Here is a 2,755-nt window from a genome sequence, read left to right on the forward strand (position 1 = left end):
TGTCAAGTGATATTAAACATACTAAAGAGGTCCATTGTGATCTTAACCTTCGTTCTGTGAATGCCAACACAAAAGTCTTTGCCGATGTCCAATAAACCAACATGTAGAACCCCTTCCAACGATATTCCAAGAACATCCATCAACTTCATGTCATGCCCAATAGATTTGTCGTAGGTAACAACTTTGATGAGACATATTAGATAACAACTTTGACATAATCCTTCTCATTCTACATATCCAACTACAACTTGATATTGAGAGCACCCAAAGAGTAAGCAAAGAAGACACCAATACTTTAACAATGAGGAAGTGTGCATTTGATGACATCGTGTACATGCCATGAGAATTAGTATGCGTGTGATGAGAATGTATACATGTGATGAGAAGTAGTATACAAATTGTGCAAAGGTGTGAGAATTGGTACTCACCATTCATATAAAGGAATGCACATTAATTCAAATGATCCATGTAGTTGGGCTAATAGTGCTGCAAGTGTTCATGATAATTGAGAGAACATGTGTGTGTGTGCGCGTGCATGTGCATGTGTGCGTGTGCGTATGCCTGAGAGAGAGAGAGAGAGAGAGATTCTATGTACACGCACAAGGTGCATCCCATGTATACACACCCATGTGTGCAAGAGCATCATACATACCATACATACGTTGTATAATGGCCAAATACATTAATCATATTGAAAACTTGGACTTTTGGTACATTACAATGGAGGAACAGCCATATAGCCTAGGGAGAAGCAAAACTGATATTACACAGGTCAAGGGGGTCTATTAAAGGTGTTTATCTACCTGGTGTAAGGTATTCCCCCTTAGCCTTCTGCCAGCTCAAAGTTGTACCACGTGAAGGGGCAAAAGGCGTCAAAAGTGTGGCTAATTGGTGGTGGCACGGGTGGCGCAGGGCGATGTAGGGGCAGTGAGGAAGTTTTCGGGAGGGAAAGAGAAGGCGGGCGCGTCTCGCGCTATAGTACCGGTATGATCAGGTTGGCCGAGGAAGAGCCCGACCATGGCCTTGTACATCGCCTCGGTCATGTGGATGCCATCCCAGCTGATGTAGCTCTGGGGGTTGGGGCAGGCAGCAAGCGACGGTGGGTGTACTTGAGGAGCCGGTAATGTTGAACTAGTGGGGCTGGAGCTGGGTGCTATATTCACGTGTTGGGGTACTACTGGTGCGGGCGATGTGAGGAGGCTGCCGAGGTCGACGCAGGGGTCGGTAACGTTGGTGAAGCCGTAGGCAGAGGCATGATCAAGGATGTGGAGGTAGGCGGCGGTGGTGTCGAAGAAGACCAGCCTTGCGTTGGGGTGTAAGGCCTGCAGCTCCTGCACAACCTGCAGAAGCCTGCGGTTGTGCTCGTCGCTAACAGCGCTCACGGCTGCCACGCAGCCGTGCGCATCGAAAAGCTGAGATCCAGTCGCAGCTCCTGCTGCTGCTGCTGCTGCTGCAGGGGCCGCCGCCGCAGAAGATTGCAAGTGGGCCTGCTTGAGGTACACGGCCATGCAGCCCATGGGGAAGTCCCCCTGCACGATCAGGTGTGTGGCGCCGGCATCGAGGATCTCCTCCAGCGCAGTGCGGATCTCGTCGATGACCTTGGGCACTAGTTGCCCCGCGTCGGCGCGGGCGCTGAACGCGTAGTTGTAGTCGTTCCCGCCGATCTCCCCAAAGTAGACCAGTGTGCTGCTCCTCGCACTGAGACCTCGGCCTGTGCCATCGTGATCGGCAGGTGCCTCAGCAGCAGTTGCATTGCGGAACCATTGGAGCTCGTCCTTAAGCGAGTAGGGAGTGAAGGAGGTGGCGTTGGCGAGCTGCTTTAGGAGGGAAGGCTCGAGGGCGGTGGCTCCGGCGACGGCAAAGTTGTCGCTTTGATGTGGCGTATTAATATTAGGGCTGTCGGTCGAGGACGCATACGTCGTGAGGGCGGCGAGGTGCGGAGGCACCGAGGGTAGGCCCAGAGCGTCACTTACAAAGTCGAGCATGAGGCGGCCGTCGCAGAAGCGGCCCGTGGGTTGGCCGGCGTGGGCGCTACCACTCCGCCTGTTGAAATCCATGCCGTAGGGTGGCATGGCGGCCAGCTGAGCGCTTGGGTTGCCTGTGAGGATGGCGTTGCCTGTGTCCGTGGTGGAGTCTCCGAATGCCACAATGGAGTCTAAGAAGCACCTCCTATAATTAGCTGCTGTGCTCGATGTCGACCTCGCGGAATAATGCATTACTACAATATCATCATCATCATCATGAGTCGACCGCGTCGAGGACGTCGAAGAAGAAGAAGCAGCTGCACCAGGACGCAATATTGCAGCTGCTGCAGGAGCATATTCATGGGCGCTCGACGTCATGCGCAGGACTCGAGCCGATCCCGCTCCAGCTGGCCCGGAGGACAAGCTGATCAGTAATATACAAGCAGCTATCTGCATGAGGAGTAAGCCGGCGCGGTGAATTTGCCATGCGCTATGATTTGAATAGATACACCTGGTGCTCGACGCGGCTGCCATTGATTTTGTTGCTGTGGTCGCTGAATATCTCTTCTAGATCAACTGCTTCTGTCGACAGGCGCTGTTGCTGATTCCTTGCTGGTGCCGGTACCTCGATCTCTTGTCTTCTAGTCGCGGATCTTGATTGATTTCGTGCTGTGTTGCTCTCGGCAGTCCCGCCGGGTGGCCTTTATATAGGGGCCCCTCCATCCATATTCCACTGCTCGTCGCGGTGTGGTGCTTTTCACAATGCTTTTCGCGCGCCATTTTGCTGTTCG

General features: G+C 53.0%; 1 protein-coding gene across 1 annotated transcript; it reads right to left on the bottom strand.

Annotated features, from left to right (window-relative positions):
• Nucleotides 1–884: 884 nt before the first annotated feature.
• LOC148023258 (GDSL esterase/lipase At3g48460-like) lies at nucleotides 885–2,342 on the bottom strand. Its single transcript, XM_087695340.1, has one exon. The coding sequence runs from the start codon at nucleotides 2,340–2,342 to the stop codon at nucleotides 885–887; it is 1,458 nt and encodes a 485-aa protein (XP_087551466.1).
• Between the last annotated feature and the right edge of the window lie 413 nt (nucleotides 2,343–2,755).

Source organism: Lygodium microphyllum, chromosome 16 (genome assembly GCF_053477565.2).
Source record: "Lygodium microphyllum isolate KBCC chromosome 16, Lygodium_microphyllum_v1.1.10, whole genome shotgun sequence".
Lineage (NCBI taxonomy): Eukaryota > Viridiplantae > Streptophyta > Polypodiopsida > Schizaeales > Lygodiaceae > Lygodium > Lygodium microphyllum.

Coding starts and splice junctions, on each gene's coding strand:
- LOC148023258 (XM_087695340.1), bottom strand. CDS start 2,342: ATGACGTCGAGCGCCCATGAATATGCTCCTGCAGCAGCTGCAATATTG.